This window comes from Toxotes jaculatrix, chromosome 1 (assembly GCF_017976425.1).
Source record: "Toxotes jaculatrix isolate fToxJac2 chromosome 1, fToxJac2.pri, whole genome shotgun sequence".
Classification (NCBI taxonomy): domain Eukaryota; kingdom Metazoa; phylum Chordata; class Actinopteri; family Toxotidae; genus Toxotes; species Toxotes jaculatrix.
Window position 1 is genome coordinate 14,780,847 of NC_054394.1, and position 23,779 is coordinate 14,804,625.

The 23,779-nt window shown below is 39.3% G+C and overlaps 1 protein-coding gene across 1 annotated transcript in view; it reads left to right on the forward strand.

The window, feature by feature from the left end:
• Positions 1–7,260: 7,260 nt before the first annotated feature.
• The window catches only part of LOC121182366 (CUB and sushi domain-containing protein 1-like), a 282,979-nt gene continuing 266,460 nt past the window's right edge, over positions 7,261–23,779 (forward strand). The window contains exon 1 of the mRNA XM_041038832.1: positions 7,261–7,505. Within this exon, the coding sequence (XP_040894766.1) occupies positions 7,261–7,505 (245 nt within the window). The remainder of the gene's footprint in view (positions 7,506–23,779) is intronic.

Sequence of the window (23,779 nt, forward strand, 5' to 3'; positions counted from 1 at the left end):
CCGCAAAAAATCATTGCTTGCACATTTAAAGACCTGAAAAACAGTGCATCTTCTTTGGTGACCTTTGATGGTTCTAACTTTTCATGGGAGCTTTAAAAGTGACATGGTCAGTGTATTGATCAGTAAAAATGGTGGTACAAGCACTTCAAAAAATAGTAGATAAGCACTGCTTCACATCTAACCTGACAGGTCTGTGCTTCTAGATTGCACGACACATAAAATAAACAATGTGATAAAGCGCTCTTCCAAGATTAAGATGACAGGGTTAAAGCCAATGTGAGACCTTAAGAGGAAACAGTAATTCTTAGTATGTCAAGTCATTTTGCACTGTGCAGTATCACTGTTTACACCTCTCCAGAAACTATAAATTAACAACAGCTATTAGCTGATTGTGAAATTTGTCACAATATGCCCTCTCCGACTAAGTACAACCATCCAAGACTGGATGGTTGTTCTCTAAAAATACCTGTAGTGTGTGTTGTATATTCAAAATCATACTAAGGACTGGGTGCTCAGTCTTATTCACTTTTGGTTTTATTACATATTCACGCCTACAAGACGTCAAAGTCCCTTTTGCCTCCTGGTCACTGAACAGCACAGACAAATAAGCTCCACATGTCTCACCCACTTTGCTGTCACTGATGTGGCAGAGAGTTATGTCATTTTAAACATTTGACCCTAAAACAGCCAGTGTACGAGACTCTCTGATTTGTTGACTGTGGCGACACATTTGGTAATGAGCTGTCGTTTGGGTTAGTGCTCCACGTTGCATTTGCCATCACTTCATAAAACTGCCCCCAGTGCTTTGGCATCACCGGGCTGACAGCAGTTCCCAAACCCCCAAACAAACAAGCATGGGCTGCTCTACTGAGACAGTTGAAGCAAATACAAATAATGGAATGACAGAATTTTAGCCGGTGCCTATGAGCAAGCATGTCTGCAGAGGCAGTAATAGCTGCACTGAAAAATACATTAATCATAATTTGTAAAACATGTTGAAAGACGTGCTGTGTATAGCTTCACGGTTATCATGGTGGTGGGGTGTGGTGGGGTGGTGTGGGCAAAGGCAAAGGCAGTAGTAAGGCCAAGGATGTGTTCTTAATTAATTGTTTCTCTTAAGTTTATTGAGTGTTTCGTTTCAACACTTCATTTTGATTTGAATCCCTTCAGTCCTCTCCTTTCATTCTGTTTGGAACATACGGCAACTGAGTTGTAGGTTGAAGGATGATTGATTACAGAGGCAGAGTGGTGGTTTCCCTCTGAACATCAATTCGTTTGTTTTTCAAAGCGAGAATGATGAAAAATGAAGATAGTGTTTTACGATACACACACACAGACGCACACACATGCAAACACAAGGAGCCGTGCAATCACGTGCAATTCTCTCTTGTGCACCTCCCTGCCTTTCACTTTGTCCTTATTCTGTTTTGTTTCTATCTTTGATTGTTTCTCTCTTTCTTACTTACATGCTCACACTCACACACGCACACATGGATGGAACACACCATCCATCCTACCTATCTCTGCTATCTTCAGACAGTACTCCCTATTCCTTGCTGACAGTGTTTGGGATTTACTCTGGACATAGCCTTGATTCAGCCTGTGTGTCTCTGCGTGTTTGTCCATTTGTGTGTGTGTGTGTGTCACAGGGGGTATGATACATGTCTCTCTTCCTGTGGTTGTCATGGTGACTGGTGACTAGGCATGTCCTGTCCTCACCATTCATTTTGCTCATCACCCTCACTATAGATTAAATTTACTGTTCTGACTCATTTTAATGTGCATCTAGTTTACATTTGACAAGTATATTAATCTTGTATTTGACAAATGGGCTCTTAGATCAACTTGTTGGAGTGTAGCGAGAGGCGTGGTGGACTTTTCAACAGTGTATTCTGTGTTTATTAGTTTGCAAACTTGCACTTCAATGATTTTCACTGTTTATTGGCCAGGACAAGCAAACTTTATACAGCATTAATTTCAGAAAACACATGGAGGTGAAATTGTGGGCAATTTCCAATTTAAGGTTATTCCTTCAAAACTAAGTTTAGACTAGTTAATGGTCTTTAATATTTTTCTTAACACATTCATTCTCTAAAAAAAATCTTGAAACAAGTTACATTGACCAACTATTCAGACTCGTAGAAAAAGTTCAAAATGGTGAATAAGTGTTAAGAGCTTTCAGAGGAGAACACAAAGTCTTTTTCAGAACTATTTTCAGTGTAGTTAACTGCATAGATGGATCTTAATATTATTTTCCTGAGACCTGCTTTTATCCCCACTGAGCAGCAGCTAAATGGCCTAAACGTTTGAATCTAACTGCAGTCCCATTTACTTAAACTGTTTGACAGTGGGCTGACAGAGAGTGCTAGAAATGGCGATAGAGAGAAAGACAGACAGGGAGAGGTTGTGGTATTTGTTCTTTGTGTGATAAATATAGGAGGTGAGTGGGTGGAATAAAAACAACCTAACACTCTAGCAGGATAAGAGAGGAAACACAGAGAGATAGATATAATGACACCAGGACAGAGACAATGTGACATAGCGATAATAATAGTGAGAAAGCGAGGAAGAGAGGTAATGACACTTAGAGAGAGATGCTAATACAGAGATAATTGTGGTGAAAGAGGGATGGAGAGAGAGAGCGGAAGGGATGAAGGGATGAGAGAGCAGGACAGAGGTAGAAAGTGGAAAGGGAGGAGGGAGGTGATGACAGAAAGCTGGGGAAACAGATAGAGAAAGGAATTAAGCTGCAGGGAGGAAAAGATGCACGGAGAGAGGCACAGGGATGGTGATAATACCAGTGTAATAAAGAGAGCAAGGATGGACATAAGGTTGGAGAGAGAAAGAGATAGAGTGGGAAGATGGAGAGAGATGGAGGGCTGCAGAGAGACAAACATAATGTGGGAGAGACACAATGAGTCTGACACAGAGATAATGAAAAAGAGGAGGTGGGGGGCTACTTGAGAAGAGGTGGGGAAGAGGCAAAGAGGGAAAGAAAACAGGGAGACCAGAAAAACAGACAACAGATTTCTCTCCTCTCTTCTCCCCTCCACTTTTTCATAGCTGGTATTGAATCACTGCAGTCAATAGTTCTACACAGCGTAACTTAGAAAGATGCATTTGATTTGTGGCCCAGCACGCCGTGGAAAGAGAAGGCCAGCATTTGATTTATGAGCCAGGGACCTTGTGGTCAGGTTCGACTAGAGCGCTCCACCTCTCTGCTGCTTCTCAGCACCTAAAATTTAACAATCTGTCTCACTGTTATGTAGATATGTGCACTGACCCAATCCATTACAGAACAATACAGACTTTGTTTGGGTTGTTGGGCAGAAATGATTAAGAAATCATTTTTCTGCATCAGAGATATCTAACATCTCTTTATTGCGCAAGTAGAAGAGGTCGAGGATCGAGTTGCTTCAAACCTCAAAACCTGTGGGACATAAATCAAACAAAACGTACCTGTAGGATTTAGCCCCTTTAGTGTTTTAATGAAGACTGGCACTGTGTGTGTTAACATTTGTGTAGGCATCTGCATCTGAGTATGAATGTTTTTATCTGCATGAGTCTGCAGCTCCTGTTTCACATACTACTTACAGACACACACAGCGATTCATTTATCCAACATACACATTCACACTCACTCATTTTTGTGTTTTCCTATTTCATACACACAGCGAGATGTTGATGGGTCCGTCAGCACATTTCTCATCATCAGATGAGGAAACTTAAAACAAAAGTCAGATCTAATAGAATTAAATGTATTTGTTAAAACTTCAAAGGTACGAGAAGTCAGAAGAAGGGCATAATGGGTGAGTAGGAAGGATACAAAAAGAGGATAAGATGGGAATAAATGAATAATTACTCCTGCTGTGTTTTTGTGAGTATCTACATTATTTCTAATCTGTTACCGTGACAACGAGACAGACCTGCAGACCAAAATTACACAGATTTAAATGTGTCTGCCTGACCTTTTCCCATCAAATTAGTTGGAAGGCTCTGATAATTAAAACAATAGACAGTACATGTTTTGTGCCACGCAGATGAAAACAGCACTTTGTGTTTCTAGGCACCGTGTTTGTTATGATGGAGGTTGCCACTCATCAGCTTGACTGGTGGCCTCCGTCAACAGGTGCTGGATGTTTGCTTCTGCAAAACAGTCTCCAGATGACATTTCCGTTACCAGAACCAAAAGCTATTCTGACTGTTTTAGCCAGTGGGCATGACTCTAGGGGTGGCAGTGGCAGTTCGTCAGTTGGCATGCCCACCACTGTGCAGACTAAAATATGTTAACAACTATTGGTTGGATTGCCATGAATAAAAAATGTAAAAAAAAATGACACTCCCAGTAACCTTGGGTGTACTCTGAGTTTAGTCCTTACACTTAAACATCATACCTGCTAAACATGGACATGTTATTATTGTCATTTTGAGCATGTTAGCATGCTGACATTAGCTTTTAGCTCAAAGCACCGCTGTGCCAAAGTATAGCCTTGCAGAGCTGCTAGCGTGGCTGCAGACTCTTCTTCTCCTCTTTCATTTCTTACAGTGAGTAAGGAAATGTTTTGTTTTGTTGTCTCACTCACATATACAGTTGTTAGAAAGACTGACAGTATGGTTTTCAGTTACTGGACAGTCTCTCCGGCAGTAAGGCTAAAGTAACCAAATCTTATCATGAAAAACCAGAGGGGGAAGGACTCAGTGCTACATCAACAAAGAGGCTAAGCAAAGTACTTTTTACTGAAATGCCCCAAGTATGGTGCTGCAATGTGGCATCCGGTATGATGCTGAATTCTACTTATCCCATCTGCTCAAAAGCAGACAGAGGGGTATCTGGCAGCAGAAGAGACCACAGACAGAAAGAGAGAGACAACTGGAGACAGAATGAGAGACAGACAAAAAGACGGCTGAGGGGGAGAGGTGAATTGGGTTGGAAAGACAGCGGAGAAAAATCTGAAATTAATCTGGACACTCCAGATGGTTTGAAGTTTGTATACGTGTGTGTGAGCACACGTATGTGTGTGTGTGTGCGCATCTCTGTTACTGCCAGCTTGTCCATTTGGGCCTGTGTATAGGTATTTACGTATGTATTTTTACGTGTGTTTTTCTGTTACTTCAGACAAACAAGAACATCTGGTATGTGCACGATGAGCAAATTCTGATCTCGTTTTGATGGGAAAAGACAACACACAGAAACAGACGCACACATCGTTTGTTAGCAGTTGGTTGACTGGATTGCGACCTAGCAGATAGTTGTCTCTGGAGTGTACAACACATTTCTGTACGTGTGAGAAAGAGAGAGTGTGTTCTCAGTGATATAAGGTTAATAAATCAATACCCATTGCTATCTGAGAAACAATTACTGCTGGCTCTCATGTTGGCCACAGACACACACACGTGCACACACACATGCTACGTGCCGTGTATATTCTTGTACCTCAAGGAGTAAACTGTATAAAGTGTTTCTTGAGGAGAAAGCAGCAGAAGATCAAAGATGCAGGAGTAGAAGAGAGAAGTGAAGGTAGAGTTTTGTAAATGAAGGAAGAGGAGGGGAGGACAGTGAAGACTCAGAGACTCAAGGCACAGTGTGCCATAGTGGAGGATCCTTAAACCCTGATTGTCTCTTATTCTTTTCTCTTCATGTTTCAGTTTTTCACATCATACATTTGGCCTTTGATGCAGCAACTGTCCTTTTAGTTTTTCTCATCGTTTTGCATAATTTAATTTTTGTCAAGTAAAGCTACCGTGGTTTTTACAGGCTTGTCTAAAATTTGGTCAGCTTTTTCTTGCTTCATCTTGCATTTGCCTTCCTCACTTCCTCACATATTTTAGTTGTTATAAGTTTTGGCCTGCTTTTGTTTAGGTCTGGTTTGTTTTTGTGCAGTTCCATTCATAGCTTTCACCAGATTTGTTACACATTAGCTTAGCTTTTGGCAGCTTTAAGAGCTGCTTTATTATTAATTTACTGCCTCTTTTCTCTGACTGAACTTCACATTTAAAAGCCATTCATAAATTCTTCAAAACTTAGCCAGCTCTATAGAGTCTGTTCTTCTGTGTATGAGTCTAAGCAAATATGGCTCCTGTGAAATACGCTCTTACGCGTAAATGCAAGTATTTAGTTGGAATGTCGAGGCCCGAAAGTCCTGCTCAAATATCCTAGTTAACAGTGAAGGCGGTGGAAGAGTGTATAAGCTCCGGATGATATCCCACCTCATACTAGTTTCCAGCAGCGAAGTTTATGTTATATGATTCTCTAATTTTAAAACAAGTTTAAGCGAATGGTGACCAGGAGGATTCTCTAACTTTAAAACAAGTTTAAGTGGTTTTAGTTGCGTAATAATAATTATACTTTAACCACACTGCAGATTTTGTAAGAATACTCAGCACTAACATTTTGTGTGCTACACTGAAGGATTTAATGTGTTGAGTGTGCAGAACTGTTGACAGTGCTTTCAGTACTTTCTGACAGACATGTTTAAGAAAAACATGATTTTTTTTTACAAAGTGTTTTGCCAAGAAAATAGCTGCATATGTAGCATTTTTGGTTGTGTCTGTATGCATGCATTTGTGTGTGTGTGTGTGTGTGTGTGTGTGTGTGAGTCCATGTAGCTAATGTAAAGAATATAATCTCTCTGTTTATCTATTCGGTATGATGAGAGAACAGTGTAAGGGTAGTGTAAGGTCGTATGTCTGCATGTTTTAATGTCATGGGATTTTAATGAGTGAGCAATACGATCACATGGTACATGCTGTTAAAACAACACCATCCAATGTTCTGTGCATGCTGAAGTGCATATGAGCGTATGTGTCATGGGTGGTTATTTCTGGTCTGAGATCAGACCAGTAGATCACAGCACGTTATCAGGATTAAAGGGTTAGAGCCGTGAAATCTAAATGTATACAGTATGTACTCTTATTTAAACACTTCGCAGGCTGTTAAGTATGAGTTGCATTATGTTGGCGTTCTTGCAAATACAGGGGCTTGTTACTTAACTAACACTAGGCTTGGCACATAATGCATATTTAAGCTCTGCTCAGTGTCTCTAAAGGTTTTGGAGGACATCATCTTAAAGATGTATAATCAACTTTTATCACAGTGGTATGAATCTACATTCATTCGACAAACGTTACAGGGCTACAGGCTAAAAATGACACAGCCTGTGTCTCAGAAATCTGTAGTATGTAAGCCAAGCACGATCTTTCATCGAAATCACATTCTATAATTTAACACAGAATGCAAATTTGAGTTCCCAGTATTCTAATATGATTTTGTCTCATCTCTCTCTTCCAGCTGAATCTTGTGGTGGTGTAGTCCAAGGCCTGAATGGCACCATAGAGTCGCCTGGTTTCCCCCATGGCTATCCCAACTACGCCAACTGTACATGGCTGATAATAACAGGGGAGAGGAACCGCATCCAGCTAACCTTCGTCACGCTGGCGCTGGAGGAAGACTTTGATATTGTATCAGTATACGATGGACAACCATCACCTGGCAACTTAAAAATGAGGTTAGAAATTATTCTTTCATTTACAGTCTGATGTTCTTTCCTGCTCCTCTGTTACTCCAATCTCTCTCTTCCCCTCTTTCTTTTCAAACCTTATTGACTCTCACACTTTGGGTATAGCCTACTGTTTTCTCCAGCTTTACTCATTTACATCCTCTGAGTAAAAATGTCAACATTTGGACAACAGCACATTTCTTTTGACACCTGGGCTTTGAATACTTTTGTTTACATGGGAAATGACACAGTGTATATAAAACCAGTTTCAGCTTTAATTTGATTGGATTTTCTGTCAGATTGGATGAATAGTTTGAAAAAGGACACTAATTTTTGTGCATGGTCTTTTCTTTTTCATGATGACAAGAGTAGTTGGACAAAAAAAAAAAAAGAGATTTAACAACGCAGATGCTTTGACATTACAGTGGTTGGGATTTCAGTGTTGTTTTCTGCTAAAAACTTAATGAGTAACATGATCCACTAGAATATAAATTAGTTTTAAAAAATTTAAAACCAATTTTTTTGGCGTGATATAGGAAATTCATAGCTCAGGTGAAAAAGCTTTTCAGCTCTTGTATGAAAAGTACAGCATATGTTTGATTTCTGCAGTTGACAGCTCTGACACTGCTGCTTACTTACATTTATTTTCTCAGCAGTACAGATATGACAGCAGTTAAGAAAAACACTTTAGGTTGGCAAAGAGGCAAGGATTTATAAAAATAACTGATACCTTCTGAGGTTTCAGGCTAATGACCAGTTTTATAATACAATATTTTTAGAGTGTGTATTTGTGGAAAGTACAGTGTAGTATCGAGTGTGTGTTTCATGAGAGGTCAGTCAAAGTCCCGTAATATTAGCACAGAACACTTACAGTATGTTTTCACCTTACTATTTGTTGCCAAGGCGTGGACTTTATATAGGAGATCTTATCATGTGGCAAATATAACAAAGCCATGCTATCATGGGAAGAGTGGTTGAGTAATGATCAGTCATGACTAAATTTAAAAAAATGTCAGCAGTTCCTTCACAGAAATCTTTCTTTCTTTCTTTCATGATGTTCTTAACCACTGTTGCTTTGTTGGACCTAATTTATAACTGTTTTTTAATAGTGTTAATCAAACGCTGTTACTGTTATCCTATTTTATACCAGACTCATACTGTGGCTGGCTGACACAGATAAAATCTAAATATAAGACAGGAGCCTCGCTAGGAAATTATGTCGTTCTTCTCTTTGTTTATTCATTCTTTGATTCGAGCCATGCAACGTGTCAAGTGGATTTCTCACATTAGCCTGTTTACATCAGAATAATGACTTGACCAATTCTGGAGTATGAATGATGTTAGAGGATGTATTATTCTAATTTGTGATTGTGGAATATTTAATCTTATCTTCATAAGAAGGTTGAATGTCTTTGCTGCATTGCCTTGAGCTTCTTGTTCAAAATCGTAACTTAGGCTACAGGGGCTTTGGCCTATGAACTGGCATTCTGGGCTTGTTCTGTTTTACTTACGTAAAGCAGAGAGGGGTTGGGCATGCCTCAGAAAGGCCCACAGCAAACAAAATGATAACATGTATGTAAAACGTTAAGCCGAAGATGGTGCAACAGCAGAACAGACATTGGTTTCAGTATTACATGTAAGAATAAGTTACAGAAAACAATAATCTATCTTTTACAATTCAGAAGAAAATAGACTCTTACACATTAGCTGTGTTGCAGTTAGCATGGCTGTTATACTGCACAGGAGGAGAAGGAAAAGAGTTGACTTAAATTATAGGAGATGACAGTACAGAAATGTCATTAATGGCATGACAGCAACCTTTACCCTAGTTTTCCAGTTCGTACACTGTACGTTAATACAGGAATATAACATCCACATTTGTCGTATATGGACAACCTGCTACATTTAATGACTTTAGTGCCTTTTCATATTGTGTTGCAAGTTGAATATAGCGATTTTTGTAAGCATGCAGATATGACCAATTTCACCAGGTCAGATAGCACTATCTAGTGGATGATTTAAATCTTTATTTTCTCCGTCGATCCAAAAACAATAGTCAGTCACTCATGAATTGGCAGCATCCCTACTTGGTGAGTTGTAGGACTGTAATGTTGTTGCAGAAAAGGCAAATGGAACAACATCTACAGAGCTGACAAACTGTGGGAAGCTTATTCATAGTTCTGTGCTTGTATGTGGGAGGGATGAGCTGGGAATGCACCAAGTAGTGTTTGAGGTTTGTTGTGCAGTTATGTATAACAGTGGGTTTTTACTTGACAACATTATGTAGCTGTATTATATGTCAGTTTGAGTGGAACACGTTGGTTCTTTTTCTTGTATGGAGGAGAACAGCGGCAACTGCAGACTATACTGAGAGGCGTGGAGGCTTACAGTAAGTGTTAGGATCCTGTCTTTAGTTGTTTGCTTCTTTGCAAGGCCAAGGCTATGGCTATACAATTATAAATTGTGAAGATATTGTATTGTAAAGATATTTATGTGAAGTAATTAGCTAAATCAGTATAGATTCAAAACTTTTTGGCAGTTATCAGAACGTCATTACTTTCGTACAAAACAAAACAATGTTCAACAGTGTATTTAAGTTATCATGGCTCTGGAAAACATTGCCATTTGTTGTTGCAGAGCAACATTTTCTTCATTTTGATATTTACAGTTTAGTTTGATGCATGAATACAGCACATAAAGATTTTGTGTTAAATCAAATCCCAAAACTCAATTCTGAATCACCACCCTAATTTGTTCAGAGGGATGCTCTTTGTATTAGGTATTACTTCAGCAGCTCTTTGGGAGAGCTTTATTGACATTGTTGTTTGTGATCTCACCTGCATTATTCTACCTGTTGCTTGTGCTTTAGATCCACAACAGGCAGACGGGACTTAGGGCTTTGTTTGGACTTATGTTATGCTCAGCCTCACTGAACTGTGGTGTGATTATTTCATAAGATAGGCTGGCTCAAGGGACTACTTCAAAACACAAATTTATTTGATCTTTTACTATGTTAATTTCTAAAATGGCTTTTAAACCTCATGTCCCAATATGTCTGTGAAATGAGCTTTAACAATGAAGTATGCTGAAAAAAAAAATCAAAAGAAAATCAGAAAATATCTGAAATATAAAAATAAAATTAATGCCCCTAGATAAATTAAAAACCGCAAGTTTTCTTTCTCTCTGATTTTTTAACTTCTTTTATTTAATCTTTTTCCTTTCTTTCTTCCAGCTGTATTTTTTTTTTCTCCTACCTTTGATTTTTCCTCATTATTTATCTTGCTACCTCTGCTGTGGATACTTACATAGTTCAACTAGGCTCTCTTACAAATAGACAAGATTGCATGGTTTAGCTTAGAAGCACCTTCTGATACGTTTCCTGTACAGCTGCATATACATGTTCAGAACGTCTAGTTGAGTTGATGTGATTGAATGGGGCCTCTGGACTCTGCAGATGACAGCACGACCAAGGCTAGCTTGTCAGGCGCTGCACCTTGGACCCCCTACTGACTGTGGGTGTTCAAAGTTATTGGCCTGAAGCATGTTTCTGCTGAGATAGTGGAACCACCAGAGTGTGCTGTCTGTAGGCCCTACACAAAGTGAGATGACAGCTGAAAGCACCAGAAATTTCCAGTGCTGTCCAGAACTACATCTGTGGCGTGTGACGACAGGGAATTGAATCGTACCAGCGATTCACCTGTGCCTGGCTCCTCTGGACCGTCCCCTGATCACCTGCTGCTGATTGCTCCTTCCATGGCTAAGCTCTTGTCTTTCCTCCTGCAAATTCAGTGCTGTTGTTTGATACTTTTTGCTATTTCTTTTTTTTTTTGGACTAGCACATGCAGCATTGTCTAAGACAACGTAAAAGCAAATAGTAAAAGCAAATACACCCAGTATCCAGCTCCTTGTTCATGCAAGAAGTCTTTTCTTTGAGGGCTAGGTGGGAGGGGGAAGAACTCATAGTGTGAACAAGAAGAGTTTACTGCTGCTTATTACAGGACTATCAACTCATTAATGAGTCTAAAAAAAAAAAACCCTTTGATGTAGATAACTGTAGTGGCAAGTGATGTAGCAGGATGTGGCAGTTGCAACCTTTTGCCAGCTTGGTGACTCTGTCACTGGTGTTAAGTGGCCCTGGAGTTATTTGGCACTCACATTATCAGACAGTGGCCCAAATACACCGGGGAGTATTTCAGCTGCTCTGTCCCTTGTCTCAAATGTAAAAGATCAGTAGAAGAGGGGTGTGTTAGCTGCTTACAGAGCTTCTGGCCTTGAGTGCAGTGAGCTCTTGCAGTGAACCCATTCCCAAAGTCATTTAGATCAAGTGACTAAGCTGGAAGGTGTGGGCTCATTCTCTCCTCAGCTCAGCTCCTCTGTTGATGTTAGCACTTCTCTGAATGGTGTGGACATTGCTGAGGACAGGCAGCATAGTGCTGAATTGAGACCACTCGCCAGCCTTCTTCTGTGCCCTCAGGGTCTTCCTGGTGTGTGTCACTGCTGGCAAAGCTTCGGCCCAGCTTGTAAAGCTTCCTGCTCCTCCAGCTGAGCGTCAGTAGCTATTGAATCACACCCACCATCCTCTCTTTGCTTATTGGAGTGTAACTTATGTTTTTACATAAAACATTTCACCCTGTTCATATAAGAGCTGATTCCAATTATCCTGCTCCTGCCCGCTCTCTGTCTGAGCTCCACAAGGGCAGTGGTCAGCCGGTTAACCTAAAACTCTATCCTCCTCTCAGCTTCTGGCTGAATGGTGTAAGACTTGCTGATATGAACCCATCAGACTGCCCACATGGACAGTGGGATGAAGCCAAGAGGAGCTGACTGCCTTCTCTTTGTTCACAAAGAGGAGCACAGAAGAGGCAGGATATATCTTTCTCTCGCAGCCATCCCTCCAACTGCCCTCAGACCTCGTGTGTGGGGAATGCTGCAATCTCATATATAGAAGAAGGGCTGACCCGGCATCTGTGGCCTCTTCTTACCAGCCCCAGCTGTGCGTCAGCAGTGGTAACTCTACTCCATCCCACTCACTCTGATGACTGATGTCAACAGTGTGAAAATATTTAGCTCTGAAACCAAAAAAAATCTTCTCTCACACAGTAATCACTGTCTGCCCTATGCCCGTGCCTTGTAGAACATACTGTATGTATACATGGACCGCAGAGAAGAGGAGAAATGCTGAAGTATTTGTATATTTTTTTTGGTACTTTTTAAACTTTTAAACCTGTCCTCTTTGGAATCCATTGCAGCTGTGTAAATTTCAGCCCACCACTGCCCTACATCAGTAAGGAAAGTGAAACAGCCATCACTCAAGCCTGCAGGGGTGAGTGAGTGATACTCAAAAGGTGGATTTTATCACTTTAAGTATCACTTTAAGGTTCTTCTGTTTGTCACTTTCATGATAGACAAGTCTCCTTGGAACATAAAGTTTATTGCAGAGGAATTGGTGTAATGGCTGCCTCCGATGTAATGTCTTGCTTGTGTAAAGTGTCCTGGGATCATATTCTGATCAGTTTCCTTTCTTACACAATCTAAGGATAGTGCATTTGATTCTGCTGTTTGTCATTTTCAGTGTCTTAAGGTGTACATTTTGTATATCCTCCAGCACTTAAGGCTGAGCATTTGCCACATCCCTGTACAAACACAATGTGATTGGTTGGTTGGGGTGTGGCGATCAAAAAGGATGTGTACGATCCTAGTGCTGAGCCCTTGTGTATAAAGATAAGTGTCTGGTGTCAGAGATGAAAGCTGGGATTTCTTGGTGGGACTGTTGGGGTGGGAGTCGTTGTTGATATAGCTGTATAAGACCATTTTGGTAATGCTGCTGGTCATTAGCTGGTCATTATGAAAGAAGACATGGTATTTGCATATGGGAATGGGACTGCCATATCTTCTAACATCAGCACCAATGTTACTGTATGTGGCATGGGGATATGTTAAGAAGGTTCACTGAAAGCATACGTGGGACCACCAGTGTGAAACTGTCCTCCCAAGAAGAACGTCAGCATCAGTTGTATCAACCCGTGCCTCAGAACCACACATCTTCGCTTTAAAGTGACAAAGCCCTCTAGTGGACATGGTAATTATGACAGGATCAATGGTGGAAGTAATCACTGTGGGGGGTGGGGGGGTAAATGGGTCAGCAAAACATGTGACTTTAATACAGGAGGCCACTGTTCATTTCCTGTTTCCAGTTCGCAGTTTGTGCTGTTTTGGCGAAGATCACTCTCTTACCTTTACCACAAATTTATTATTGGAATCATGACATTGAAGCCCCCCTAATGTTAGCGAAATAGCAGTTTTAATGTCACATCATAAAAAAAGATGTATTTTTCCACTGTGATAAGGAGCAGGTTTTGGAAGGCACAGAGAAATGACATTATCCTGCAGGTGTGTCAGATCAAAAAATGCTTCTGTGTGTCATTCTAGAGGCGTGGGCAAACAAAGTATTCTGAGAACCTTTCCTCCAATATCCAAAGACATTCATAATTTTACATGCCGTCTTGATTCTGACGCTGCTTGGACCAGTCTTCCTAGTATTAAAGATAAAAAAACAGATGTTTTATTTTAAGGTGCTGCTGGTTTTCGTCGTACTTTAAGCTAGTTTCTCAGAATCAGACAGAGAGCCATTATGGAGTCAGGTCAGAGGGTACAGCAAGGCAAGCCATTGACATTCTTTTAGTTTGTGTCATGTACCCTCTGGGTCCTGTGTGAGTAGCTCACCATATTTCCACTGTGGCTTCAGCACACGAGGCGTTTGCAGAAGTGGTTTGTCAGACTGCACTTGGACCTGCAATTTCACAAGTTAAATGATACCTTTTTGATCCCTGTAGGGAGATTTTTTTTTATATACTCTAGGTGTGACCCACACTCCAGCAAATTAATGAGTTCCTCAGAAGATCACAAACTTCTTGCCATCATATTTATTTAGAACAGGGTACAATCATCTCTGCCCTCCCCTGCCTCCCTTCTTTGTCCTCTTTTCAAAGGACATTGCTTTTATGACTTAACTATCTTAATGAACATCTGCCATCATGGTCACAGCAATGTGCGTTATTGTCTGCCACACTCCTTTTTTTTTTTCAAATAATGCCACTGTGTTGTTGGCAAACCAGATTTCTTCAAATTGGACAGATAGGGGGCTTTAAAATGCAAATGCACAGTTAGCTGGGACAGGTTTGATGTTTGTTTTGGCTCTAATACCTAATCGTATCTATTGTATCACAGTTTTACAACTCTTACAGAATTAGAACTATTCATATTAGTTAAATATTTTCAAGGGAATCTATCAGGTTCAAGAATCTCCTCCTCTCTATACTCGCCACAAAAAGCTTGTACATCTACCATCCAGGCCTGTGCACCCTAATATAATATACAACCATCATACTCCTTCCCAAATGCACAACATCAATAAACATTAATTCCTAAGATAAAATAGCTGACAAATAGAGAGGAGTTTGCTATATTACTTATAACTAAGGCAAGTGAAAGGCTGCAAACATCATGTGGATTAGAAACCTACTCTGCATAAGCTGAGTGGTGCTAAAGGACTTGCCATCCAAAGACGAACAGCTTGGCATGTTGCTGGTTAGAGGAAAGATTTGTGACAAACACATATTTCAACTATTCATGAAAATTAGAACTAAAAATGAATTGCCACTTACACTTGATGAGTTCATTTCCATCACAATTGCTGGGGTTCTTGTTGCTGTGTTTATTGTGCACAGTTTGCTTCATAATTCAACAGTAAGCACTGTTTCCCTATTAAATGTCAGCGAGGGTGGACAGAATATTGGAAATACCTTTCAGTACGATGCACTCAATTTTGACTGACATTTTAATGCGAGGTTTATGTGTTGCATTGCATCAGATTTTGTTAGGTTTTTCTAATACACTTGCAAATATGTCACATTTGTGTAATCATCCAGTGTGTGATGATAGGTGCGTGTGTTTACTCAAAATATATTGCTTATGTGTTGGCTTATATATGTGTGCATGTGTGTGCGTGTGCAGTCATGCACCGGCATTAGATAAACATTGTTAATTATGGAGTACAGCGATTATGGCACTAAATACGGCTATGTTTAAGTAATCAAGAAGCAGTGACATAGCTATAAAAAGCATACACTTGGTTGCACCCTTATAACCCACTGTGAAACAGCTTATGTCAGCATTTACTTCACTGTGTTACACTACCTCTGCTATGTCTCAGCAAGTTTAGGGAAACACTAAGAGGGAATATCATGCTGTAAAACCTACCTTTGGAAGATACCCACTTAATTTCAATAACTCAGACAATCCAAAGCTCATGAAACACACAAAGCAAGTACTATGTGTGTGTTTTTTTTGTTTTTTTTTTTGTGATGCTCAGTGAATCTCAACAGGAGGAATTATTCCAACAACCAGTAATTCTATCAGTATCATTATGGCTGTGTGGCTAAAATAAACTTGAAAAAATCTATAGTACCTCAATACTTAACCCATTTTCTTCTAAACCTCTGTTTTTAGAAACTCCCTGCCTGCACTGAAGTGGTACTTGTCACGTCTTGAGGATCAGACTTTTCAGTGCTGTGTATTTGTTGTGTTTGTTTTTGTTACTGATCTTTGCTCCTTACAGCGTATTTCAAGAAATCCCCCTCTGTCCTCTTTACTTCCTAGAATTATATTGCTACACTCGGTCTTAAGGCAACCTGTGATTACAGAATTCACAAATACGATGGGATTATTGGATTATAGGATTTATAGATATAGATAGACTTTTTTTGCAGTTGCCCTCGTGGTAATCTGTGTAAGAGCATAAGAAGAGCTTCTACAGTATAGTTGTAGACAGACTGGGTGAGTTTTAGTGTATTTATATTTACTTCATGTGCAGAGGATCACATGTTTTTCTGAAGAAGTTAAACATTATATTGTGTTCAACTGTAAGTTTTTACCTTTGTATGTTTAAAGTGGTGTTTCCCTCATGGTATTCCACTCTCAATTTCACTCTGAAATTTCATTTATACCGTGAGATGAGCCCAAAACTCCACTGAAAGGCATACAAATGAAATTATTTTAGGAGGGTTAGCAGCTACAGGACACGTCTGTCCTCATCTGCAGCCACTACTTCCACCGGTGCCAGCGGAAATATTTGTCACAAAAATTCAAAACTTCAGCTGGAAGGAATATGTGTTTTTGGTAAGTTGGTGCAACCAGCAGTTGTTGATTTAATGATGTAGTAACAAACATAGCCAACACTCACCGAGACACCTGTCCTGTCTGCTACAGGATCTACTCAAACCACACCAAAATTTGCTGACACATTTTTCCCCACACTGTCTTTTCCCAGTCCCTTCTGGATTCATCTTTGTTATAGCTGTGCAAAAATTTGTCCACGGTCACGATAAATTTGTATAGAAATATTTTATCACATTTCATTTCATCATTTTATCACATTTCATTAGGAAAGCCAACTTTAAAGTTGCCCTTACAGATGTAAGTATAAGCTGTACTTATGGTATTGGTAAAGTAAAGCATTTTTAGCAACTAAAATCAGTCAATGTAAAGAACCTCTGTACATTATTTTATAAGGAACAGTGTTTATTATTTGTAGCAGCTGGTTAGAGAAGTGGTTTGGGTGTATGAGTAAAGAAGGCAGTGGAAAACACAGAGCTCTGCTGTGTGTTTGCATGCACACGAACGAGGGAGGAGGAGGGGGCAGAGAAAGGTTATCAGGGAAGTGTTGTGTCTTTGTTGTAGAGAGACAACAAAGACAGACAGAGAGACAGAGCAAAATCAAGAGAGCAACACAGAGAAAACAGATACAAGGAGAGAGGATGACAAGGCACAAGGGTAAGGGTCACGCTGTACTGCGTGTGTGTGTGAGATAGAGAGAGAAGTCCACTATCTTGTGCATTCAGCACCCTTGTACAATGCATATACACAAAAATACATGTGTAGACACACATATACATACATGACAGCTGCCAGTTTTCAGTAATTTTTGCTTCACTGGTTGCTAACTTTAACTTCCTGGTTTATTTATTCTGCTGTCAAACACATTCTTTCTCTCTCCGTCTCTTCTTCTTTCCCTTTTTTCCTCTCGCATTTCTTTCTTTCATTCCTTCTTCCCCCTTCTCTTCTCCTCTCAGCTTTGCTTGTTCATGTTTTTAATACATCAACCGGCTAATGGTGTATTTGTTTATTTATTTATGAATCTATTTATTTATGCCAAGGTTTCAGATGTTGGAAATTTCCAAAGATTTTACACAGTTTCATGAATTAAAATGCACAATTAGACAGAAAAATACTGAGGTATGATCTGAGATTAAAGAAAAAGAAAATTTGAATGTCTGAAGGGGAATTATTGACATTCAGCATTGGTCGACCAGTCAGACAGCTAGATCTGCGAAAACAAATGAAGAAAAACTAAGTAGTGAAATGAAATGTCCAGTGAAACATACAGTAATCAAAATATGATGTCACAAGGCCTTTGGAAGAGAAATTTCATCAAAGTATTTTCAGTGGAAGGTTAACAGTACCTGTGTCTCACTGCAAATTTACTGCAGATAGTTGTGCTGCTCAAATGAAGCCTTATGTCTAAAAATATTGCTTTTATAGGCAGCTGGTATAGGAGTGGAATAACACACACACACACACACACACAAAAAAACAAAAACAAAAGCATGAATAATGTGAATAAAGAGTGAATAAACAAGATTAATCTACTTTATCAAGATAGATGTAATGTTCAATGAATGGTTCAATGAATTTCTTAATACATAATTAAATTGACTGTATACAGTAACACTATCTAAAATCCTCAGTCATTCTATAATATGTTTACTGTTGTTTTTTTTCCCAAACCAGACTTAGTGGAGACAGATAAATCTTCTACTGCTAGAGACAGTTTAGACTCTTATATGAATTTTATGGTAGTGCAATAAGAAGAGAGCCAAAAAAAAACCCAAACAAAACAAATATATAAGTAAATAAATAAAGAAGTGTTCAAATAACAAAGAAACCCAAAGGAGTTTGGATACTGACTTCAATTGAAAGCAATGAGAATTATCTAATGGATTTAATTTTTAAAGTAACCTTTACAAGTCTTATTACAAAATACATTTACAGGTAACATCTTGTGGACACACGCACGCACACGCACACACACACACGCACACGCACACACACACACACACACACATACACAAGCTTAGACTACTCAGAGAAACTGCAGAGTAAAAACCACACTTTTCTGAGAAAAATAGGCCAACACTAGATAACCAGGCAATGGAACTAATCCAGGACTACCGCTAGGGAAGGAAGGAGAGAAGTGAAGAGAGAAAGGGAGAGTGGGGGAGGGATGAAGGTAGGACTGCTGGGAGAAGAAGAGACAGAAGCGTAGAGAGGAAGAGACATAGGACCAGAAAAGGACTCAAACACACACCACATATACACACACACTGGGGGAAGATGCTAAAGCTAGTAGAACTAAGACCCTCTGCGGTTGGTAGTTCTGTCTGTCTGTCTGTGTCTTATTGTATTCTTGATAATTCTCTAAGATCCTTCGACTTGTCACCAGCACATCAGAAAGTTGAGAACAGTTTTCACATAGCGATAAGAGTTGAACGGGGACGGCAGCTCAAAGAAAATGCATGATTTCTGCCGAATAAGCTTTTTGATCCTGTGTTTTATTCATTTGTCGAACTGAACCCTGTCCAACTGAACACTGAAGCAGCAGTGTGGCTGACAAAGTTTCAAGTCTGGCTATATTTGTCCGTGTGTACTTAAATGACTTCTCCACGGAAGACTTTAGTGTTAATTATCAAACACTACCCCTCCCATAGGTTTGAACTGTGGTTGTAAAAAAAAAAGTCTGTTTCTTGCTTCATTTTGGAGGAGCTGGCAGCTGCAGTCAGCATGGAGTCACAGCGGTGACTAGAAATTCCAGCCCGTTGTGCTGTGGAACAAAAAAAAAAAAAAAAAAGCATCAAAATATCCACACAGGCTTCCCAAACTACTCTTGTAGCATAATCTACTTCTCCACTTTTTGTCTAAATGCTCAGTATGATCCAGACATTATGGGTTTTTTTTCCTCAAAATATGCGTAAATATGGCTGTGAATGCAGCTGCTGTCTTTCCCCAGAGCAGTAAGCTGTTTGTCACAAGCTTTGTGCAGATTTATATATAATGGTTATTGTTGAAAAACTGAAAAAACTGTTGAATTCTGTTCATTATTTTTTGATCAATTAATTAATTATGCAGTCCATAACTAAATTAGTCAGACAATAGTTAAATATACTCATCATGAATTAACAAGGTTCAAGTTATGCCTCAGACTTGCCTGTTTTGTCTGTCAAACAGTCCAAGAGCCAAATATGTTTACAATGATATAAAGAAACAGGAAGGCAGCAAATTCTAAAACTGAAACCAGGAAATTCTCTCTTTTTCCTTAATAAATGACTTCAGATTTTGTCGATCATTAAAATTGTTAAATTGTTGACAGACTAATTGATTGCCTAATTGTTTCAGCTCTGTAGTTTGATTCTTTAAAGCTGTACTAGTTTATTTTATTTTGTAAATATCTGTAACTGACATTCTTATCACGCTCTTGCAGCTCGCACAGTGTCTCTAACACCGTCAAAATCTATGGAAAATCAAAACCTATACAAAGCAAGCTGTGAACTTAATGACCCTTTGGTTTTCTCTATAGGATTCACAAACCCTAGTTTATACCTCAGATTCCAGGGTAGTCGGGCATATTTTGTCAGCAGGAAAAAAAAAAGACTGTGTATTGTTGTCAAGAATGAAAATGACCAGGAGGAGCTACCGTCGCTGGAGCAGGCTGTGGACTGATGCTGAGTTCAGCTGTTGGGCTGGACTGTAGGACTGACGAGAACATTTAGATCCGCAGGCCTCCTGCCTTCTCAAACACCTGTTACTGCTGAGACGCAGCAGGGGGTGAGGGGATACAGAAGGAGAGATGAAGCAATACACAGAGAAAGTTACAGGTAGACTAAGAGATAGAAACAGTGAGCAGAGTGATGCCATATGAGGAAGAGAGAGACAGTGAAAAAGAGAGAGAACTGCAGGCCAGTGGCCAGATTTCAAGCTGAGCTTTGCTTAAGTTGTCTCTGTGAATTGTGCTTTTTGATCACCAGCCCACAGTGCAAACACACACACACAACCACACACACACAACTCTTGGATGTTCTTGTGTGTAGTATTGCTGTTAAACTCAATTCCAGTCACATTTATTCAGACATCTGCAGTAAAAGTTAAATTTACTGTGAATCCAGATTAGGCCTTGTCACAGAAGTTTCACTTCAGCGAAACATCTGAGTTCCTACTTTAGTTTGTTTACACAGTGATAGAGCAGTGAAGCAAAGTACAAAAAAATGGGGTGAGAAAATACAGTGACATCAAGAGGAGAAGGAAGTTAAGAATATAAAAGAATAAAACTCCAGGGGTTCCCAACGCAGATCTCGCCCCAAACAGAAGAAACAAAACAACATCAACAAAAATCGGCATAACAATTCAAAAGACATCCTTACAGCATATGGCAATCTCACTGACATATGCACTCATGAACAGTTCACCATGATCATCAGCCACCCAAAGTGATGTCAGTCACTTCCTTTTAGAAAAATACAACATAGTCGTCCATGTGTAGTCTTTTCCCACCTGTATGATATTCTACTGCTGTTTATGGATACTGGGAAGAAATTTGCACAGGTGGTGATAAACTTGATTGAAAGCAAACAAACAACAAAGCATCACCTCATACTGCCGTTCTTTAGCTGCAAAACTGTAATTTTACTGGTACAGCTGTAAAAATGCAGTATTTCTACTGCTTACTTCCTCTGTGCTGCACTGTTATTAATGTTAATGAAAATCAGCATGGAAACTAAAACAATTGTTTCAAATACATCTGTGATTACAGAAATAAAAAGGAAAACTAAAAGCTGGTCCTAGCTCAGTTCCAGCACACATGTACACATCTGCCTCTCAGCGTGAGCTTCAAGCAGCCTTTGATTAAGATGGTGACGTCTGCCGGAGGTTTCGTAAGAGCTGGAAGTAAATCGGACAGTCCAATGGAAGGCTCATAGTTTTAGGTTTTTGCTGATTTCCACAGAAAAACACACAGATTTGTTTTTAGGATGTGCAGATCAGTTTGAGGAGTTGACTTTTTGGTCAAAACAGTTCAACCTGCATCTATTTTTCAAAAAAAAATTAAACCACAAATAATGAGCCCTGTTCCTTCGTCACAGTCACGACTTTCTTTCACCGAGAATTTACCTCAATATTAATGACTCTTAAATGTTTCAATGCTGCTCTCCATTTTGTTAGATGTAATTTTTTTGACAGTACCACTTTTAATGGGCTGTCATCACTTGCATTTTTAATGTCACAGCTGTTGTCAAAGTTCACAATGTGTAAAGTAATCCTTTGAACTCTTGCTTAGATTTGGACATGCACACACTGACCTTGCATTTCTGTTTTGTATGTTTCACGGTCAGAGAAAGACAATGAACTTTAAAAAAAAAAAAAAAAAAAAATTAGAGTTGTTCATTTAAGTAGAAAACTAAACAAAAACCACAGTTAAATAGAAACATACTGTATATCAGGATCCAAAGCAAAATAACAGGTTCTGCCACGATCGTTGTCGTCATCCTCATTGTAATATTCATTTGGCTACTGCTGTGTAACACGCCCACAGTCTGAATTACCTGTACTGAAGTAAACCAAAACAATGACTTTTTTTAAGGGGATAAATAAATTATCACATTATACACGGGTATTTCCACAAGGATGCGTTGCTAAAATATCACCTCAGATACATGTAAATTGTGATGCTCAGATCTATAGTAACAGCCATTTCTATCTCTCTCTTATTTAGCTCTGTCCCTTAGGCGTAGCAGTTGATTTATATTTTGCATTTCAAAACGTCATACATCATAAGATGTAATGTGCGCAGGCATTTAGACACGAGGCCGCTGGCACTCCTTTCCACACTGGTTGACTGACTGACTAACCGATGGGCTGAATGGCTGGCTGTCATTTTTTGAGCATCCGAGCTGGCGTTTACCCAGAAAATCTCCTGTTGTTTTTGCTCCCTTTAGGTATTTGCTGAGTGGTAATATGGAATCTACACTTCCTGAAAATACAGATACAAAAAAAAAAAAAGAAAGTTTGTTTGTTTGTTTCAGGCACATCAAGGTGGAAAGGCTGGCTGGTAAAAAGCCAGAGTTTGAAATGCCTCCAAAAGAATTTTTTTTTTTCCTACAGATACATCAAAGTACAGAGAGGAAAGCCCTTTGATATCAGAGGCAAAAACCAAATGATGCTCTCCACTTTTCCAGCTTTCCATTTTATTCATACATTGGGAAATAACAGTTGTTTTCAAGCTTCACACTTTAAAAACTTTCAGTTAAATGTCCAACCAAAAGTACCACTTTATCTAAAAATAAAGAACCATTTTTTTGCAGTCTTCAAATATGAAAATGTAGGCTAAAGAAACTTATTTTCACCATGGTCAATTTAAAGTTTTTTTTTTTTAGATTCTAGTTCTTTAGTCTTTTATTCATTAAAAACTTTACAGGCAGGATGTTTGTGGGTTTTTTCCCCCCATATCTCATTTTGAATGGAGAAAAAGGTCCTGTTTTTATTCATATGTTGCTGACAGACAGAAAAAAACATGATGAGATGGAAGTGTTTGTTTCCTTCCATCCATCTCTCCAACTTCTTTCCGCTGCTTTGCTTGCTCTCCTATTAACCTCTCTTCTGACTTTCTGCTTCTCTGTCTACTTCCCCACTGTGGTTTCACCAGGAAACCACAGTGCTACATTATTTTCAGTTTCACTCATGCACTATTTCAACCACTTGTCAATGCCTCCTCATCTCTCTTTTTCTTGCGTCTTTCTCTCTTTCATTTGCTCAGTTTTTGTGTCCATTCCTCCATCATTTTCTACCTCCCATTGTGATTCTCTGCCAGCAGCTTTTTCCCCAGATTGGAAACTTTTTCTTCTTTCCCACACACATACACAACAAAACACGCATAAACACAAACAACTGCTTGCACACAGTGCAGTAGGGCTGTTGGGATGGAAGAAAGAGGTTTTCACATTGAGAGAGTGAGGACTCGGAAAATAACAGAAACAAGTGGGAAAATTCAGCAACTTAAGATAATGAAGAGTATAAAGTCCCATGGACCCATGGTGCAAGGAAGAAAAAGAGATTGCTGCCATTTATATTTTTCGTTTAAAAAAATTCCTGTACGTGCTCTCAGACTAACTTTTCCTACA